This window comes from Apteryx rowi, unplaced genomic scaffold, assembly GCF_003343035.1.
Source record: "Apteryx rowi isolate R43461 unplaced genomic scaffold, aptRow1 scaffold_14, whole genome shotgun sequence".
NCBI classification, from domain to species: Eukaryota; Metazoa; Chordata; class Aves; order Apterygiformes; family Apterygidae; genus Apteryx; species Apteryx rowi.
Genome location: NW_020447641.1, coordinates 1,799,037 through 1,818,525, shown reverse-complemented (window position 1 = coordinate 1,818,525; position 19,489 = coordinate 1,799,037). Strand labels below are relative to the sequence as shown.

Genomic DNA, 19,489 nt, shown 5'->3' with positions numbered 1-19,489 from the left:
AAATACTTGTAGATATGCACATATAGCAATCAGATTGTAGGTGCATTAATCCGTTTGAAGTCAGCACCGCTTATGATCTCCCCTCCCTCTCTGTTGCGCCCTGGCTATTTCTTTTCCCTTCAGCTTTACTGATTTTAGAAAGGTGCAGACCTGAATAAGGTTATAATATCAGTACTTATGTGGTAACTTTATTGAGTGTTCCCTGATTCTTGTACTTCAAAAAAAAGGTGACTGGGGACAGATTATTTACTGAATTCATGAGTTTTGTTTGTTTTTTTTCCCCTCTTCCCATTTCTTCTGTTTACCATCCATTCCCGTGGTAGACGTACCCACCATCAAGATACTTGGAACTCGGTAATGTAGGGTGAAACCAAGCTTTACTTGAATGAACTGATTTTAAGGGTCTTCTCTTGTAATCGGTGCTTTCTAATGTTGGTACTAATTTCTTCTCTTAGCTGGCATTAGGTGTGCAACAAGTGTATTGCGTAGTTTTCTTAGAATAGAGCCCTCTTTGTAGGAAATTCCTCAACCTAGGTTTCAATTTAATAATGTGGCTCAACTTAGCTGGTTAATAGGGAAAAAATGCTAGAACCACTGTTAAAGTAACTAGTAGTAGTACTAACATTATTAGAACTTGCAGCTGCTCAAATTTTTTCAACATAAGCCAGCTGTAAGCTTCCCAAAGCATTTTTTCATTAATCTTCAACTTTTTTTCCTTTTCTAGAATGATTCCTATTCCTAAGAACTGGGGCTTGTGGGTTTTTTTGTTTGTTTGTTTTTTCCTTACGTACCTTCATACCTCACTACAGATCCTAGCTCTGGCTTAGTTGTTTGACTGAAGAATATGTGTACATTAAGGAAATGAATCAGTGGTGACCAAATCTACACTTGCTGCTGTTTGAAGAAGGGTCAGCTTGAGGTGTGAATGGTGGTAGATTACATTCTTCACTGTTGAAGCAAAGCATTGAGATGGTGTTGAAAAGGGCCAGAAACGTATCTATTGACAATTGCTTTTTTTCCTCAGATGTCAGCAGTTAAGCCAGTTCTACATTAGCTTTAGAGACAAGTAGGTGGATTGTTAAACCTGTTAGCAGGAAAATGTGTAAATAGGATGCATGCATACCTCTTCCAACTATTGAATCGATTTGAACAGCAGAATTAATATTTCTACTTAATCTTTTGAGAAGTCTTTTCTCTCTGTAGGCGTGGCTTATGTTGCTAACTTTCATGAATAGAAGAAATCCACACTGGTTCCTCCTGGGAAATTTTCTATTGTGGATGTGACATTTAATACATAGAGCAATGTAAAGTCTGTTAATTGTGCAACTCTTGGCTCTCTGATAGCCAGTTTGCTCCAAATGCTTTGTTTGCTTGCCTGAACACTTTAGTTATTCCTTATGTTAGGAAAAAACATCAGTTTATGGAACAATAAAACTGAAATTATGGAGCAACAAATTTAAAAGCATGTTCAGGAAACAATCTTTATAGCTTCAGCCTTTTCTGAGGACCTTTAGAAGCCCTGGTCCAGTACTTTTGAAAGATTATATAAAGCTCCAGACAGCTATGTGCTCTCAGCAAAAATTGAACTTTCCTGAGGAAGGTTAGGTTTGTTGGGAGGTGAGGATGCTTTCTAGATGCCTAGTGTGAGACTGTGGAATGAGCTCCTGTAGGTGAACAAATCATCATTGTGAATCTTGTCGTCTTTCATCTCAAATTCAAGGCATGCTTCACTACATAACAAGGATATGTTTTTCTTACAAAAACACCACCAGGAAATGCATTAAAAACCCCAGCTACCCAACCTGTCTAATTTTCTTCTGGGAAAGGTTGACACTGAACTACATGTCATGGCCAATACTCGCGTTGTTCTTTGTCCAAATGTTGCGCGGATGAGAATGAAGTCACCTGTCTTGTAAACCAAAATATAAAATTACTTACTTTAGCACCATTTGAAAGTGCTTCATACTATAAAGAGAATTGTGTTGTTATTGCCACTCCATTAGCTCTGTTCTGTGTACAAGAAGAGGAGATGGTGTAGTGAGAAACAGAACAGCAGTTAAAATGCTCCATGTTCTTCTTTTCACGAAGTGCTACTGTGACAGTCACTTGACAGCCTTTGCCGTTAAGTCTCAGCTAATATTTACAACTTGAATGACTTACTACGCTTCCACAACATAAGGAATTCAATCTTCATGCTTTGCAAATCCATAAAGAATAAATAGTCTATGGTTTTGAATTGCAGAGAAGGAATTATTTTAGTGATTCTTCCATAGGATTCAGCCCTCTGCAGGCTCAACAAATGGCAGTGCACCATGTAATCTTCTTTGGGATTATAAAGTGGCCTAAAATGTGAAAAACAGATATGTCTTTAAGATATGAGCTAAAAATCCATTATTAAAATTTATACAAAATTGTATCATAGATACTGTGAAAGATGTCTATAGAAACTTCCATGATAATGATGACCCAAACTTCAAGTGTGAAAAATAGAAGGGAAATTATTATCTTGGTTTATAGATAAAACCAAACACAACTTTATTAGGTCTCATTTATATGTCAAGAAGAAAGTCAACAATGTACAAGTTTGAATTCTTCCTCTGTTTACAAAGATGCTGTAATAATGTTTATTTCTAAGTATGATGTGTTTGCTTCTTCATTAGTTGTAGACAGCAGTTGATTTGTTCCAGTCCCTTTCATGATCATGGACAGTGGTTGCTCTGTTTTATAAATTAATGATGGGCAATTGGTGGTGGTGGTGGAGGGAGGATGGATTGTTTGTTTTTCTTCTCACAGGTTATAGTTCCAGTCTTTTGCTATTGCTCTGGGAGAACTGTGCTGATCTACAAACTAGCCCAGGCTGATGACCACCCTTTTCCCATTTTCTCAGGAAAGGGTAGCCAGTAATGTCTGGCTGAGATGCTGAGGGTGGTTTGGAGCTAACAGAACCTGCCTGCTCTCAGAGCACCTTTGCCTTCCCTGTCCCCTCTGCAGTCTAGTCATTACTTCTGTTACAGTTGGAGTCTGGCAAGAATGAATGATCTCCTTGATCTGATTTCACACTTAGGGTTGGTTGACTCCTAGTTATGTCTGCTTCTAGCAAACTCAGCAGCACTGGGGACAGCTGGTGCAGAGACCTCAAAGTTTTATGGTAGAAGTTAAACGGGTAAGAAGTCTGAGGTTATGTTTTTTTCAGAGACTGCAAGTGGTGTTCACTGAAGAGAAATTGCATAATGCATCTTTTCTTTGCGACAGAAACATTTGTGCTTTATTCAAGTAAAATACTTGAAATACTTAAGAATAGGGTGTGGGTTTTTTTTTTTTCTTTCTCGCTGTTTAAACATGTCTCATTCAGCAGGACTGGCTCCTTCACACTGTCAGTGGAGAAGTTGTGTATGTGGATTCTCATCCATGCTGCCCAATCTGGAATTGTTGTGAGTATGCAAAGCTGAAGATGGTGCATTTAAAACAAAGTGCTGCAGGAAATATATTTTGTATTGTCAAATGCAAATTTGTTTTAGCCTTTTTGAAGGTATCTTTCAGTTATTGTTTTAGGTTCGTTTGCACATTCTTTCCTTATGTATTAGTTTACTTTTTAGTTAGCTAACCTGCAGCTCTATTCCCCGACTTCACTGGGGAACAGATTACCACCACCCCCTTCCAGATATGGTCAGACTTCTATTATGATGCCTTAAACTTCTCCTGGAAATTTAGAATGTTGTAGGTCCTACAGTATGTTTATATGTTCTGATGAAACTTATTCTGTCATGTGCATCCAAACAGGAACAGGTTTCATATTGAAACAAAGATACAGCCAAGCTGGGTTACTGTAGCAGCAATTTATCTTTTAAGTTAAAAAAATTTTTAGTAAAACAAGTTATCTTCAAAGATGCTCAGTCATCTTTGAACTTCTGCATCATTTTCTTTCCTCGGATACAAAAAGCAGAGCCAGATTAAATGCCCAGATTTCCACAGGCAGAAGCTGTCTTAAGAAAAAATGTAAAAAACATGACAGATTCAAACTTTAAGTAGGAATAACAAGTCTAAACATTTGGAAAAATTCCATGGGGATTGACTTAGGAAATAGAAGACATTTGCCAATAATTCTGTGAGGAATGCAGCATGTAAAATAATAATCATGCACTTGGCATTTTTAAATATGAAATATGGGGAACCTGGACACTCCATTTATGTGGGATATATCTGTCACAAACAGTGTTTGACATAATCACAATCTTCCTCACTCTGCTTAGAAAGTTCACTCTTAGTGACCTTCAGTGAGTCTGTAGTATAAAGATTTAATACGATGAATTTACTGGCAAAAAGAGCTCTTGTGTAATACTGCCCAGCCCCATTCCTCAGTCTGCTATCCACAAGCTAGCATCCCTGTTCCCCAGCCGCTCCTCATTCGGGGAAACAGATGGCATGTAGACATTATGCCACACCAAAGTACAACAGAGCTAGAAGAATGAGGTCGATGCTCTTCGGACAAAACTAAGTACTGAGACTGATCTACTTGAGTAGAATTATGGAACTGCACCTGCATGACCGAGTTAAGTTTTCTGGATGAAAATAACTTTACAGTTAAGAAAATAAGCTGTGATTTGTGCCCAAGCTTGAGTACAGAAAGTTTGGGAAACACTACTCTTAAAGTCACACTACATGCAATCATCCATTTAACTGAGTATGCGCTTTATTTCTTTGGACTGAAAGTTTTATTGCAAGCAGGTACTAAAAACCTTTTCACTAACTTAAAAGTATGAAGATATTCCCCAAAATAAACCTTATTTATTTTATTATGGTATACTACTGCAGAAATGTATTGGCACAAAAGCAACAGAGCTAAAAACAGCTGCCTCAGAAGCTGCTAACATGACAGAACACTGAAAGATGTCTGTAGAATGGCAAATGGGCTGAAGTATTTAGGGAAGCAGTGGTTAAAAAGGAAAGCGAGTGTGCTGGAAACATCGTAAAACTCATGTGTAATCTTTTATATTGCAACAGGACTTTTCCAGAAAGCCAGAGACCATTAGCAACTTTTTTTAGTATATAGAAGGGAATTAAGGCCCAGTTAAGGCCCACTTTTTTTTGATACCCACAAATGCTATCTGAACAATAAAAATTCAGAAAGACATTTTCTGTATTAGAGCAGCTGTATTTATAATAGTTCTGAGTAGAGGATTTTGGAAAGATTGTTTAAACTTAATGCTTCAAGATTTACACAAAACTCAGTATTTTCTCTGTAAGCTTCCTTGCACCTTTTTTGAGGCATTGGGTACATCATGCTGGTTAGACACAAGAAGAGATATAGGTGAGTCTTCTAGACAGTAGTAGTTCCTGCATACACAATATATTTTATTCTCTTGAAGGCTGTTATATAATGTAGTGGTCCAAGTGATGCAACTTGGAGACACAGTCCAACAGAATTGCAGCTTCTCTCTGAGGACCTGTTTCTCTGTCAACTTCTTGTTCCTGCCACTGTGTCTAGCGTGGAAGGTCATTCCCTCAAAAGATTTTATTTTGGTTGCTTTTTATGGGACAAACTCAGAACTCTAAGCACATAAAGCCCAAAATAGCCCCTACTACAAATACAGTTGCATTCCAGCTAATCTGTTCCTATTTGTGTCTCACTTTCTTTCCTAGTTGCTGGACAAATAGCATGTTATCGTAGTTCCTAACATAGCTTGTACTTCAACTCCTGGGATGTGGCACAGGACTATTGGCTATATGGCTTTAAATAAAGCGACTGACCCTTTAACTGCCGCTGTTCCTAGCATAGCAGATATAGTTAATACCATAAATAAACATGCTTCTCCATGGACGGGAGTGTTAGGTGTAAAAGGTAAGTTCTCTATGATCCCAATACAAGAGCAGGACAAACCAAAGTTTGCTTTTACTTGGGGTGGAATACAGTACACCTTTAATAGCCTACTCCAAGATTTTAAACACAGCTGCACCATTGACTATGCTATGTTAGCTAAAGAACTGGAATCAATCATCCTCCCACTTCAACTAACAATTTTACAATATATAGATATTCTAATCATAGGACCAGATGAGGAAATGGTTTGCCAAAGTATGAATGCTATTGTCCAGCATATTACAAGAATTAAATATTAGCATTCCTGACTCAGAAGGGCAAGGACCAAGTCAAGATGTTACATTTATAGGTACCTGATGAATAGGAGGGTGGAAAACTGTGCCTGGATCTATATTAGCATTGTGGCATCTTCTGCTTTATTAGCACCTTTTGGGTTTTGGAAGTCATGCTTTCCTGGATTCAGTATTCTAGAAAGACGTCTCTATCATTTGATGAAGAAAAACGCAGTATGGAACTGGGAACAGAAACATCATGAAGCATTAAATGCTTTAAAAGATGAAATTTTTGATTACCTATTTATGGGACCCTTGCACTCTCCGTGCCCATTTACACTCCATATAGGCACAGCTGGTAAGGGGTATCAGTGGGGATTATGGCAGTGAGATGTGCAAGGTGGAAAGGATTACCCTGTTACCTTGGCTCTTAATTCTGGCACGGCTCCCATCAGAACTACACTTTGTTGGAGAAAGTACTACTGGCAGCATAGAAAGGGCTTCTGACTACTGAGACAGTGACTCAAGAAAGGGAGACCAAGTTATGTGTGCCTATTCCTATTTTAAAACCAATTTTAACTGGTAAGACACTACCCTGAAGGGTAGCACAAAAGACTACCATGCAGCAGTGGCCTTTGTACATACATATATCACTGGGTGACATGCGATGGGATGAATAAAGGGAATGAATGATCAAGGAATGTGGCGTGTGCCGGGGCCGAACAGGCGGGGAAGCTAAGCGACGGTCAAAGGGCAGGGGCCAGAGGCTTCCCCAGAGGAGATCAGCACCTTGGCCCAGGTGACAGGGCTCAGAGCTGTGGAGCTGGCTCTGGAGCAAGAAGCTCCTTGTGTCTGTATGGACTTGTGCTGTATGAACTGGTGCCATCCAGTCGCTAGGGAACTGGGTGAAAAACAATTGGCAAGTAAATGCTAGACACTATGGGGCAAAACAACACTGGGAAAAAAATTAGGATGTAGCCCAATCTAAGAACGTACCCATAGGACAGGTATCTGCCCAGGACATGCATTCTGCCTCAGAATTTTATAATGGGACGGAAGAATGATGGAATGGACTGTTAAAGCAACAGCTATGCAAGAGTGAATCTGTTAATACCTCTAAGGGGGGGGGGGGGGAATCAGCTAAATAAGCAACAAAACCCCCATGGGAAGTCCTATAGATAGGGAGTTCCTGTCAGTAGCTGCATGCATTCCTGTTAAAGCAGAAGTGAAACCCTATCAAAGTCCTGGAGGTGAAGCTGTGGTTAAACAGCCAACAGGGATCAATCCAGGTCACTGTTGTTTTACAAAAAAAAAAAAAAAAAAAAAAATGTGGTGGTGTAGGCACTAAAGGGAGTAAGTTGACCATAACTGAGGCTTGGATTATGTCCAAGACCTAGGTGTCTGCTTGTGCAGGAAAATGTGGTGTTATTTTATCACCATAGAAAGACTGATAACTGGAATGGATACCTGAAACCTGCCTCTTCACATTGCCTATGGAACAACCTGGGTACTGAAGGTAAGTCACAATCCACCTTTAAAACTACAATTCCAGGAGAAACACCATCTGTAGTAGCACGAGGTTAAGGACTGATAGTAGGCAATAATGGTACATCAAGATCTAAAGTTAATCTAAATGTACCTATATGTAATAACACTGGATGGGAAGCTGCCCATGGTTTGACATAGAGTGAAATGGGTACTACAGACATGTAAGGCAAACAACATTTGTCATTGTAATGTGACGTATATTTTTGACCAAATCATCAAGCAGACTTGCTGGATAGCTTTCATATGACTGAACAAGAAGCGTCTTATTTTGCAGTTTAATACGTCAGTAACACTTGGAGTAACCTTCCATCAACAAGACAACTTTCTCAAACAAAATACCAAGATTATTCAACATCTGTCTGAAATTGGAAAATGCTTAGAAGAAAGAGAAGAAAAATGATATATGATAATAATGAACTTATTTGGTTAGCAAAAGTGGAAACCAGTCTTACTGAACATCATTGGTACAGTATCTTTAAAAATTGGTCATCAAAAGCTACCAATGTGTTGCAGCTGATGTTACATCCTATGCTCATACTGTTAATAATCACTGTATCGTTATTTGTTGCAACCTTGATGTTGATCTGTTATCTTAAAAATTGAGTAGTACACATGCATGAAATATTAACTCAAGTTCAATCACATACAAAACTACTGTAAATTACTGTTTTCCCATATATATAAGTTCTTACCCCCACTGTGCACAGGCACAAGGGCTGGTCATTCATACAGTGAATTTATGAAGCTCACTGTGCAACACCAGTAATCACTAAATGTTGGTCTGAGCCAAGAGGTGGAACGTGACTGACCAATAAGCCCCAGCAATGGAAGAAGGCTTGGAGGAGATGGGCAAGGGTGAGGTGCCCAGGGAGGAAGGCAGGGTGTGACTGACCGCAGCTGTTGCAAAGAAAGCTGAATTTATCTCAACGCAAAGGGGACTGGAAGGCAACCTTTCTTTTAGATACACGACTTTGTCAGTTGTGGTTCAATTGACTATATCATAGTTGAGTGGATCAACTGGTTGTGTAAATGTTTCTCCCCGAGTTAATCAGAGGAGTGTGACTGCCTCCCTGAGTTAGCAAGACCAGCATGGGGAGAGCGTATACATGGCTCAGCCCAACATGGAGTATAGAAACTGCACAAATAACAAAAGAACTTCAAAGAGAGCAATGGGCTTGAGCGGGTTTCAGCTCATGTATTGCTTCCCAGAGACTGGGGGCAACTAGCATTGGGACAGGGAGCATATGATAGAGACTGGTAATGGGAATCAGATTTGTATTGCGATTCAATTGTATATTGCAATTGCTATATTCTGCTAAGTGTAACTTACACTTGTGATTTCAGTATATTGCTGTATCACTCTGCTAAGTCAGAATCCCATGTAATGTCAAATATCTTCAGATAAGTAAATTAGATATTAAACATTACACCCTCCATGCGTGGAATATCTAAAAGAACCTGGTGAGAGAGTATTGGACTCTGACAACTTGATGCTTTATGGAAACAAATGAACATACTATATTCATGAACAAAGTGGAAATATGGGAAATCAGATTGACTGTCATCTCTGTAGAGACATGTCTTCAATGTGAATGGATGGTAAAGCATGCAGGCAGCAGGGGGAAAACCTTCTCAGTTAATCAGGAGTGTGCTCTTTAGTTACAAAATTTTTTTCCCTTGAATAATGAGTGCATTTTATTGGAGTAGATTTTAAAATTGTGCTTGTCGTTCTAGGTCTTCCTATTACACTGGATTTTCAATTGAGTTATGTGATTACTGAAGAATTAATTAAAAATTATAAAGTGATCTCATTTGGAAAATATTTCTCTATTCAGAGGAAGGAGGTTTTTAATTAAACTAGTCTTCTGATAAAATAGTTTTGTAAATATAGATGAATAATGTTTGAATACTTTGCTTTTTAAATATTTCCTGAAGTTATATAGTAGGGTATTTAAAAATAGAAGAAAAAAACCATACATCATCATCACAGGTAACTGAGATCTAGAACTGTAAGTCTTTGAGTTCAGACTAGTAACTTCACTGCTAGTTAAACAAGTTACTAAAAAAAGTTACTATTTAAAGGTAAGTCTGTGCTCTGAGGAAGCCACTCAGAACAGTATTAGTGCATGTTCTGGAGGCTGTTGATCTAATTATGGAGGTCAAGAGAAGCTGAAGAGAGCAAAAAATGCTGCCATGCTATTAACATATTCTTCATTGTTGATTAAAGGATAGATACTCTTTCAGGTGCTAAATTTTAATTTAAAATAGATCTTAACAAGCTGGTTACAGAAAGGAGATGGTGATTGCATCTCTGGGGAAGAACATAAGGGGATGTGTAGGGGCTGGGGGAAATGAATGGAAACAGCAACAAAGGAGAAGGGAAGTAAGCAGCAACAAAGCTGGGTCCTTCCTGCTGCTTGCAGGAGCAAAACATTGAAGCATTTCACTAATAGGACACCATTCTTGATTAGATGAGAGAGGAGCAAGTGCAAAAAGGTGACAAACCCTGCAATTGGGTATAGAAAATAGCACCAGCTATAAAAGCCCTGGAGGCAGTGAATATACTTGCTTGCTTATTCCCAGGTAGTGGCAGGTTTTACTGGAAAAAATCACCCCTGAGGCAAATCTTCCTTTGAATTTACCTAATCTAGCTACACAGAGCAGCAAATAAGGAAGGGTCAGTGTTCTGTGAGAGGAGCTGTTTGTGAGCAGGATGGGATACGATGCGAGGGGGCATACAGTGTGGTGCATAGCACCACAGCTCATGGGTCTTGAAGGATACTCAGCCAGGGCAATTCCTTTCGCTGTCCTCCATAGCAGGCTGTACCTGTTTTCTGTCTTTCTCAAACACAAATACCAGGACTTCTCTCTCCCTTAGTGGCAAACATAGGCTGTGGAAAGCATGGTTACAAGTATGTGGATAGGCACTAAGACTGAGTAACTGGAGATTACTGAATTAACTCTCAGGTCTAGTACTGTACAGCCAAAGCCCCCTGAAGACAGCAGAGTTATACAGGCCCAGGTGAAGACATACTAGGCATCTCTACCTATTTTAACTTTTAGCTTGTAAGGAGAATCTTACTTGTTACACAAGGGTGTATCATTCCTGTGTATTGCAAGGTTTGAAATTGTGTAGCATTCAATACCAAGCTGAAAAATAATCAGCATTACAAAACTGAACCAAGAAGGTAATCTTTCACAGCTGTTTATTTGCACTTAGTGCAGAAACTCTTTGTCCTGAGTTGTCACAAGAACTGTGATCCAAGTTAAGCTTATAATCGCATTTTTCTAATTACATGCCTTTCAGCACCAGCTTTCTCACAGGGAAAAGCTGAGTCTGCTATACTAGAAATACAGTAGCTAGGCTGTTTGCTGTCATTCCTATCATTTATACTTTTATGAAGTCCTGTACAGATGTTCATTTTAAGTAATGGCAGTAATGTTACTCTTTGTAGTCCTGTTAGGACAGACAGAAATCATCCTTTATTCACTTACATGAAGGAGAAGAATGTGGTATTAAAGCAATACTGTAAAATGATAGTGGCTTATTACAGTATGCAGTGTTACACATTCACTTGTATAAGGAGCAAACACAGGTACTGTATCAGTGAAGTATGCAAATGTTTCTTTCTACTTGGCATACCTTTTTCTTCAATAGATGACAAGGGGCAAAGAGGAGGAGGAGGAGGAATTAGGACCGTCAGTAGGAACACCCTTGCTTACAAGAATTTGTTCAGAAGATAAGCTGGGGAACTAAGGTATGAAAGAAAAGCCTTCACCTTCTGAGATCGCTTCCCTGGGCACCTGGTTCCTTCTTAAAACAGCACAGTGCTGAAGCTGGCCGGGTGTATGTTGTGGATAGGATCTCGTATTTCTTCCCACTGACAATACCTTTATCCAGCGATTCTCTATGCCTACCCTGATACTCTGAGAAAGTAAAATCTCTGCATGTTTTGCACAGGCTGTATGCACTGGCCCAAGGGATAATACTTCCAGAAGTTTTGCAAAAAAAAGCATCATTCTCAACTGTCTTCACCAATAGCAAAAACCCTTTCTGAATAGGACCCAGTAACTCTGTCTCCTCAAAAATGCTGAGTAACTAGTGTCACGTGGCCAGGGAAGAGAAGTGCTGCGGGTTTCCAGAACTTACGCAGTAGTGGGTCATTTTTATGCCATTTAAGGTAGTTTGCTTCTCTGTTGGTGTTCGTTCTTTTAATAAAAACAATCTTTGTACAAAAATCTCTTAATTGCCTGAAGCATGATTTATATCCGTATTCTATGTAGATTATGGCAATATCGGCTACATGGTCTAGTTTAATAACTGCTGTGTCATACTCCACAGGCCTTCCTTTTCTTATAATTTCTCTGCTTCTCTGAGCTTTATACTGAATGAAACTGAGGAAGCAGAACAGCATGGGGAAGGGGAGGAGTGATCACCACTTTAAAATGCCTTTAAATTTACTCATACAAGCTCTCATATTTTTGATTCCTGTTGTGAGGTTCCCCCTCTATACAAGGCTTATACGTGCAGCAGAAAATGCATTAAGCATTTATTGCACAGCATTAGCTAAAATGTAGAGTTTTCTGGGGGTTACACCACCCTATCTGTAAAATTGGAATTAAAAAAAAGCTCGCAAACTACTCTCACTTCTACAGTATTCTTACTCCATACAGAGAATTATCTATAATAGAATAAGGATGAAAAATATAGAATAAAATGTTGTAAAAATCAGTAGGTTGGGATAATCATTTTACAGAATGTTATTCCTTTTCATAAACACAAATGTTATTCTGTTGTAAGGCATATAGGCTTTGAGCTATACATCCAATTAGTGTCAACTATAAGATGCATTTTTGCTTTATCTAGGGTGGGTTTGGGGTTTTTTTGGTGCCTATAGATGCCAATAGCAGCAATAGATACCAACATTAGTTGCAGCACTTCCTTTCTCTGGGCCAGGCCCCATGCCATTTTGAATAAACTAGCACCACAAGAGGTAGAGCACTAGTATGGGAATCCCTACATGAGACATCTCAGTAGGCATCCAATATACTTTCTATCAGAATGAGAAACTGAATGCAAGCACTGAATAATCACTCAGATAAGCAGACAGCTGAGCAGAAACTCAGGACTCTTCAAAATCTTTTTATCAGTTCTGTGATCTGCGGCTTCTTCTATTTTTATGCTTATAGACTGTAGTTGCTCTCATAGTCTATTACATAGTCCTGGTCAGATCTCAGCCTGCCTACACTACTGTCACAAGAGTACATTTCCTAAGTATATTTTTAATTTCAGTTCGGGAATGAATATTGCACTTCATTTAAAAATAAGGAAAAGAAAGTTATTTTCCCAGTCACCTTTATTTCACTAGAAAAGTATAAATTACCCTCATAAATACAGATATCACCAGTATAAAAATTCTTTTATAAAATAAATATTAAAATAGTCATAGCAAAAGGTACCTCCAAATCCCATCACCAGGATTGTTTGAATCTATACCAACATAAACTATTGATTCACCAATGGTTTAATTAAAAGATCAGTGTTCCATATGCAGTAAATACTGCTACCTACTCAGTGTTTGCATGAAGTGAGTTACTGCTGACTCAAAAACTGCAAAGTATTTATCCTGACACTAACCTGGAATTATCAGATTATCCTATTTGTACAACTCTAGTGTAATTTGCATATGCCTTTTCCAGATGGACAGCAGCTACCTACTTCAAGAGTGTTCCATAGAGGTTACCAATACAGTGATTTCAGTTTGTTTAGCTTTGATTGTCTATATCCAAAGATAAATACACCAAGCCAGTTTTATCCAAGAAGTGCAGAAAGAGTAGTATCTTTTTCAAATCTGAACTAACAGATCATTTCTCCAGTTAATAATGTTATAAAAGACAGATAAATACAGGTTTTGTTTCATAGAAACAGAAAAATGTTCCTTTTCATTAGGTAAAGGACACAAGTACTTAGAAAAAGTAGTGTTTTTTCCCCTCACAAGTACCGTAAGTTTTTTGGCTCATTAAGGCCACACTTTCAGAATGGCCGTACCTGGTCAAATCAAAGGTCTGTCTAGTTCAGGATCCTGTGTCAGACAGAAAAATAGAGGCTGCTTTGGGAAGAGTATATGAACAGGGTAAGCATATTGTAGTATCTTCCCAGAATACTCTTCCAGCTATTAGTGGCACAGGGGCTTTCTAATCTCTTTGTGCCTATAATGTATTTTTCATCTGTGACTGTCTCATGAAGTTTTGAATCCACAGAAATTTTGGAAGTTTTGGCTTCACAGTTTCCTGTAGCAGAGAGCTTAAAGGGTCCACCCAATTTCCCTTTTTTTTTTTTCCCCCTCTTCTTCTTCAGAACTGCCACTAGTATCCACAACAGTTACTCCTTAAACACCATTAAGCGGTTCCTTTTCTCTTGCAGGTTTTGCTTTCTTGCGTTTACACAGGATCACTGACAGGACAACGGCAAGAGTGATGATTGCAATTGCTATCACTGCTATGATAATGAAGACTTCAGCTCCATATTCTGTAAGAGAGGAAAAGAATCCAAGACTCAGTAATCAGAAGACATAGCGATTTTCCTTCAAGTTGTGTCTGGCTGCGTCCCCATTCTGAGGTGTCGAATACCTCTCCTTTAGTGCTACAAACTGTTAGAACCCATTCTACTGGACTCAGAAATACTTTCTGTATTTTACAGTACCACAGGAGTGATCACTTCAGTGTGAACATAACTCACTTTAATGTGGATCTGTTAAACTGTATTAAAGCTTGATTTCAATTAGTTTAAGCCAGGTTTTAATCTAGTATAGTTAGTCCACTAAATTACCATGCTATCACCACAGCAGTAAGACCAATCATCCCCCCTTCTACCACATTATCTCCGTGAAATTAGGTCCAAGTAGAAATTTGTTCTAGGTTAGAAGTTGAAAAAGACCAACCAAAGGAGTTTTTATTGAAGCTATAGTTTACTAGAATTCAACTATTGTAATAAATAAAAATATATATTTAGAAAAGAATATTCATTTGACAGAGGGAAAAACAGTTTTGGAAGAGTTTTTCACTTAGAGTGAAAATAGTCCTTCCTTCCTGGTGGAGAAAGAAGATACGATACAGAAATATGATATTATTTTAATAAAGATTTTTGACTTAATATTGAACAAAATGTTATCCAGGTTGTTTGTCTGGGATTGGATAACTGGTTCACTGACTGTCCACTAATTTGTTTACCAGTAAAGAAGTCAAGGCGCCAATCTCTGAGCTTGCAATGTAACAGTAAAGAAAGGCTGAGTCTCCCCACCTGTTTTTGAGATAATAGCTAAAGCATAAGGGGGGAAAAAAGTGAGAGTTTCCCCAGGTCAGTTTAAACTACAAGTCAGTGAAAATACCTGTTGCATAGTTTTCCAGCACTCCTATATTTTACAGCTAGTGCTTCAAGCACTTACCCTAGGACTCTTTATTGGAAGGATCTGAAGAAAGCAATGAGAAAAACAAAAAAAGAAGCTGAAGCCTAGTGATTAAATCTAGAACCTCAGTGATCCATCATTAACTCAGCTAATTTAAAACTAAATCAAAACAGTTTTAACAAAACCTTAAAAACAACTCCAATTAGCTAAAGATGGTGACTCTTACTTAATGGGAGTTCTTGCCATTAGTTTCTCCGTCCAGTCTCTGTCCTCTCATATAAACAGCAAATAGTTTGTTTTATAACTTAGGCACCACACTTAGAAGACATATAAAAATATACTCATAATTGAAGTGTCTTTTTGTTAGAATGCTGAAGATGTTGTGACAGACTTCCTCAGATACATACCATCTAAAATACTTCTTCCTACACTGGTACAAAGCACCACGCTTTCTTGACCACCACGGTTTTCTCTGCGAGAGGGAATGATTCCCTGTACGTAGAAGCAATAGTTCTTTGTGCTGTCAACATTTATTTCAAATTTATGGCTTTTTGTTATTGCATCTTTCTGGAAAAGAAAAAGAAAATACTTCAAGATGTTCTCTTCAAAAGCTTTAGCTGTTAAGGAAGCACAGAAATTGTGTAGCTATAGTAAAGCTACAGAATACGTGAAAAGTAGAGTAAGACCTTACCTTTCCAGAACTTTGGTCTTTCCAGTAATAGAGTTTATATTGCAGGTCATGTTTGAAAATATCTCGAATACTTTGAAAGCTTCCATTGGGAAACGTATATGGTGTAAGTGGATCTTTGAACACAACGTTCAGTTCAGAATCTTTTTGTGTATAATTCTGGATCTCTGGTTTTCCAAGAATAGCTAAACAAGGATTTTTAAGAATTAAAAAACTGGCATCATACAATATATTTTTTTCTCTTTCCTGTACTCCTCTTCCTTCCTCTATTATAAGTTTGCAGAGCCAAAATAGTACAGGCAAATCCAAGATTATTAACAAATATTTGTATCTAGTATACAATGCTAATAAAAAGCTCTATTCAATGATGTGAGGGACAAATGATAACTAAGATTATATGCAGTTCCCTGCAATGGGAAAAGCTTCATACCTGAAAATCTTATTCTCAGATATTAGTAGTGCTACTATAAGAACCTACAGAAAAAATCTTTAGGCCCAATCCAAACCTTGTTTAAATCAGTGGAAATTTTGAGATAAAGTTTATGACAAGATTAAATTGGCAATCCTACTTACTCCGATTATAAGGTGTGAATTTTTCTGAAACTGCAAAAGGTGGTTCTTCAAAGTTATCCATCCTCGAGGATGTTACAGACAGTATATGTGCTGTATAGGTCTCTCTTACGTTCCTGAGCACATCAGTAACATCACACTCTGTTTCTGCTGTCAGAATACATTTTTTTTGTGTGTCAGATGTCTGTCTGAAAAGAGTAAGAAGTGTCAATGCTTTCTAAGCAGATTTTTTTAAAGCTATTCATATACATAAAATAATATTTCCTCCCCTCTAATGTGTACAGATTTCCCTCACTCAGTGCAACATTCTTGCAGGTGTACTAATCTGAAATGCATAAGGAAAAAAACCCAAAACACTATCCTGTAACAAGTATAGTTCAAAGTGGAAGCAAGTGAATCAAACAGTCATGCTGTTCATTATATAAAAAAGATGTTATTGGATACATATATGAATTAAAAGTGATAGAAAGCCATCAGTAGTTTGGATTCCAGCTTTTTCTGCAGTTGACTTGCAATAAAAATAAGGGGACTTAGATACATAAATCACTTTGAAAGTGTTATCCCTGATTAATGATGCATATGAATACTATTGCCTAAAGAAACATCAGTTATCCTAAGAAGCTCTGCTCACATGAATATTAATTGTTTAATCTAATGAAAATGTCTCTTCATATGTCACTTGTGTTTCCATCTATGTAAGTATAAATGTCACTAAGAACCAGACAGTAGCACTTTCAGTTACAGAGTTACATTATAAAAAGCAATAAAAAAAAACCCCATGACTTACTAAGTTCTCTTGATTTTTAAATGATAAAAAGCAGGGTCATTTACTTGAGAAATAATAACTAAACTTAGAAAAAAAGTGTTAGCACCCCACTTTGCTTCTTAATGAATGGAAATAGAAAAGTAGATTTGATATTACTGATTCTTTTCCCTGTCTTTGCTGGTGAACTAAGAACAAAAAAGAATTAGTGAACTCAGTTGAAAGATCAAGAGTGTTGAGTGTTTGGAAGCTAACAAACAAGTTTTCCTCAAAGTAGGTTAAGATCTGGCAAGCAAGAGTTTTATTTAAGAGTTGCCTGAACTCCCTTCCCACGTCACCAGATTTTATATGATGCCACAAATCTGTGAGTCTCAGTGGCCTGCAGATACTTTGAGAAGGGACAGAAGAGATTTGATGTTTGTAACAAAACAAACATATGCTTTTAAATGTACTTATGGATCAGAAAGCAAAAATTGAAATGTACTTAAGACAATCCTGTCTAAAGAAGTTCCTCAATATCAGAACTATACCTGATTCTGTACTGAATTTTGGGCAAACAGACTTCAGTTTTTTGCAAGCACAAATGGCTGGAAAGAAACTCCAGGTTCACAAAACAGTTCACCTGGCAGATTGTTGGATAAGGTTCTGTGTCCATGAGAAACCTTTTTGTTGGATCAAGCTCTTAAGCTATGTTGTGCCATTCTGCTCAAGCATATGCTTTAAAGTCTATTCATTTAATCACTCTTTTCAGATTAAAGGATAAAAGAGAACATTGGACCATTGCCCAGGTATTTCATTTATTAGTCATGAGAGAACTCTCATTTCTAGACAACTTTTATAGACAGAAGTGGCTACAGTACCATGTATTCATTACATGTAGGAGAGTTGATGCAGTTTCGCTTTGGGGCATGTTTAATAATGGTCTGTGAATTAACAGGAGAGCTAAGTACCACACAGATTTATTATTGAACTTCACTGAAGTTTTAAAAGAAATGTTAGACACGTCATATGGGCTGGCTGTTTTTCATGGTCCACAGTATTTCATAACCACTGTAATCATGACAACAGACAATGCTTCGATAGAGCTAGACCAACAAAGGTAATTTTTAGTATCTCCCAGCATTTCGTTGATGCTGAGTCACTGATTAGTATAAAATTCAGACTCATTTATCAGACACCTCCCAAGATTAAAGAAAGAACAAAGACTCAGTCCAGACACCTTGAAAGACATAAAAAGGTGACGTTTTATCAAGTATATTTTGCATGGTCTGATAGCCAACTGCTTCAATGTACCCTGGCCCAGATCTCCAGTCCAGTCGGCCTGCACTGAACCCCAGAACTGAAATACTGATCTAAAGCTGAACTACCCATTTCTAAAGTGGATGAAACCAGAATCATGAATCAGATATTCCTACAGTTGGGTATGAAGAAGATGTAACTATTGGGTAGGCAGTTTTCCTAAAATCCTCATTTTGGGTCTATTTTCCCGTTACGCTCAGTCTCAAAATTATTCAGACACATTCCATCTGCATCTTCTTCAATTGTCATTAATGTACACACATTTGATGTTATCTACTTACCCATGTATTTCTACTGTGTAGAAGTAATCAGATGGTTTTGGTTGCCACCGTAGAATTGTTTTAAAATTGATTGAAGACCAAGTTATATTAACTGCTGTTGGTAGTTCTGGACTGCCTTTAAATACAGAAAAGAGTGCCATCAGTCACATTACATACAACTCCTGGCTCCCTGCGTTCACTGTTTAGTTAAAAGAAGCCGTTGTTGCTACTTGAAGTTCTGGGGGCAAAGGCTTGGTCCTGCCCTCTGGGCTCATGCTTGTCTTACTAAAGGAATGTGTCCTGGCAGAAGTGAGAAATATGAAACATGTCTGGAGTTCTGCCTCATGCTTCCTTCTACTTTTTTAATACAAGACCTCTTAAGAGGCTACAAAAGCTTGAAGATATTCATGAGAATGCCGAAGCACCAAAACAAATGTGGTATAGTTCAAATTCATTTCTAGTTGTAGTAGCCATTAACTGGTAGCTCCCGATTTATTTTAGGAAGATAAATTCTTAAAAAAAACCCAAAACACAATAGTTGCCCTACATGCTTATATCGGAGAAGGGCTACCCCAGGATGAAGCTGTAGCCTGGGCAAACGGGAAGAACGGCAGAGGCGTCCCACACGCCCGCGGCGGCGGCTCTGGCGACACCGGCTCTGGGAACTGCGAGGGAAGAACCGCAGGGGAAAACCCCACACCACAGGGAAGCGCCGCAGCCTCTGTAGCCTCTGAACATTAAGGACTTCCCTTGGTGATATCCTAATTATTTTCTAAATACTGCCTTCTCTGCCCCTTCTCAAGCTGGAAACTGGAGACAATGAAAAGAAGCGGAGCGAATCACTCTCTATTACCGTCGCTCAGCA

The 19,489-nt window shown here is 38.2% G+C and overlaps 1 protein-coding gene and 1 long non-coding RNA gene across 2 annotated transcripts; one reads left to right on the top strand and one right to left on the bottom strand.

Annotated features, from left to right (window-relative positions):
• Positions 1-7,409: 7,409 nt before the first annotated feature.
• On the top strand, positions 7,410-15,388 carry LOC112961877. Its single transcript, XR_003252149.1, has 3 exons — positions 7,410-7,606; positions 11,297-11,396; positions 14,063-15,388. It is a non-coding gene; the product is annotated as an uncharacterized LOC112961877 (long non-coding RNA).
• On the bottom strand, positions 14,028-18,785 carry F3 (coagulation factor III, tissue factor). The gene is made up of 5 exons (XM_026057552.1): positions 18,646-18,785; positions 16,306-16,490; positions 15,736-15,917; positions 15,452-15,611; positions 14,028-14,167 (listed from the first exon to the last, which is right to left on the bottom strand). The coding sequence occupies exons 1-5, from the start codon at positions 18,783-18,785 to the stop codon at positions 14,028-14,030; spliced, it is 807 nt and encodes a 268-aa protein (XP_025913337.1).
• Positions 18,786-19,489: the final 704 nt, after the last annotated feature.